This window comes from Mandrillus leucophaeus, unplaced genomic scaffold, assembly GCF_000951045.1.
Source record: "Mandrillus leucophaeus isolate KB7577 unplaced genomic scaffold, Mleu.le_1.0 Scaffold530, whole genome shotgun sequence".
Taxonomy (NCBI): domain Eukaryota; kingdom Metazoa; phylum Chordata; class Mammalia; order Primates; family Cercopithecidae; genus Mandrillus; species Mandrillus leucophaeus.
The window spans coordinates 1507019-1508796 of record NW_012105698.1 but is presented as its reverse complement, the minus strand read 5'-3'; the positions used below and the strand labels follow the sequence as shown (position 1 = coordinate 1508796).

The window sequence follows — 1778 nt, the reverse complement described above, 5'->3', positions numbered from 1 at the left end:
GTATGTAATTCATTTAACCAGTTAATAGCTGTGCTATTAACATAGCATTCTGGAGATGTAAGTTGAAGCCCATGAAACTCTTTAGCTTTAAATCTTACTATTATTCTAAACAATACTAATGAGAAAATACATTGTTTCTACTGTGATTGTATTTTGGTAAGCATTTCACTTATTTTATCTATTTAAAAACTGACTGATATAGTTGTCTAGTACAGTTTTCATATAATGTTTTATTTACATTTGCCAAGTAGGTGTTCATAGTGTTCTCTCCTCTAAATGGGACTTAATATCAAGGAGCTCTGTGTTGCACTGATCTTTCAAAATGTTCACAGAGCTGGAAGATTTCAGAATTTTGAGACCCTTCTTTGAATGAAGGGTCCTTAGATGTAATACTTGTTGTGCTCACCGATTATTTAAGAAGTTGGATTATAGTCAAGTTTGACCGTACTGCCTTCTGTCTTTTGGGAGAGTTACCAGAATTAGAATTGAACAATACTGGAGTAGCACAGAAGGACTTCAGGGATATTATTTAACCTAACTTTTTCATTATTCAGACGGGGATTATCTAAACCTTAAGTATATTAAGTGTTTTGTTCTAGGTTACAGTGCTAAACTGGTTACTAGAGCCTGCTCTAGAATTCACAGCTCTTGCTTCTTTGTTTTTTGTGATGGTTTTATACTACACTGGATAATGGTGTCTCGTTAAAACTCATGGAATCCAAGGATTGCTCTCTTACTGGAATACCAGGATGGCCCTCTTGCTAGAATACAGTGTATTTTTTTTTTTTTTTTGAAACGGAGTCTCACTCTGTCGCCAGACTGGAGTGCAGTGGTGCAATCACGGCTCACTGCAACCTCTGCCTCCCAGGTTCGTGATTCCTCTGCCTCAGCCTCCCCAGCAGCTGGGACTACAGGTGTGCACACCATACCCATAGTTCCTCACCTGGCTAATTTTTTGTATTTTAGTAGAGACGGGGTTTCACCATGTTTTCCAGGCTGGTCTCGATCTCCTGACCTCATGATCCACCTGCCTTGGCCTCCCAAAGTGCTGGGATTACAGGTGTAAGCCACTGCGCCCAGCCCAGTGTATTTGTTAGATGGTCAGATGATCAAGTATTAAAGTCACATTAATGTGGACTTTTCAAACTCATTTGTACATGAATATACCCTTAATATGTTATGTCTCTTCTTAAGTACAGCAGTAAGTCTGCTATGCACCATTACTATGGTGAAAAAGGAATTAGGCTTCTTCCATGAACATGTTAAAGTGTAGAAAACCTTAGAAGTCTAATATTACTCCTAAAGAGAAAAATCTATGGGAAAAGAAATTGTAAATTTTAGTAGAAACCAAAGAATTCATTCTAAAGTATTAAAATAAGCTAAGCCAGATGTCTTCTAAAGATAGAAATTTTTGATTATAATAGTGCTTTCGAGTTGTACAAATCTTAGTAATATTTCTGTCATTTAATAGTAAGTCTTCAGTCCAGAGACCGAATAGGCACAGGAGGACAAGTTGTGGACTGCAGTCGTTTATTTGATAATGATTTACCAGACGGGTAAGCTAACATCACTGAAATCATTAGAGAAATATATAGATAATATTCTTAAAAGAATATAAGTAAGTTGGTGTTTATTTTATATTAAATGGTGTTTATTGTATATTGAATGTAGATTTTCCTTGTAATGGTAAAATTAATGGAAGATCTTGTCACAACAAATTTATAAAATAAGCCACAAATTAGATGTGTTAAATTTGGTTATTAAGAGTTTTGACTAGG

At 35.6% G+C, this 1778-nt stretch overlaps 1 protein-coding gene across 1 annotated transcript in view; it reads left to right on the top strand.

Annotated features, from left to right (window-relative positions):
• The window catches only part of SMURF2 (SMAD specific E3 ubiquitin protein ligase 2), a gene marked incomplete at its 5' end in the record, with an annotated part of 50834 nt that overhangs the window by 6498 nt on the left and 42558 nt on the right, over positions 1-1778 (top strand). The window contains one exon of the mRNA XM_011997129.1: positions 1472-1556. Within this exon, the coding sequence (XP_011852519.1) occupies positions 1472-1556 (85 nt within the window). The remainder of the gene's footprint in view (positions 1-1471; positions 1557-1778) is intronic.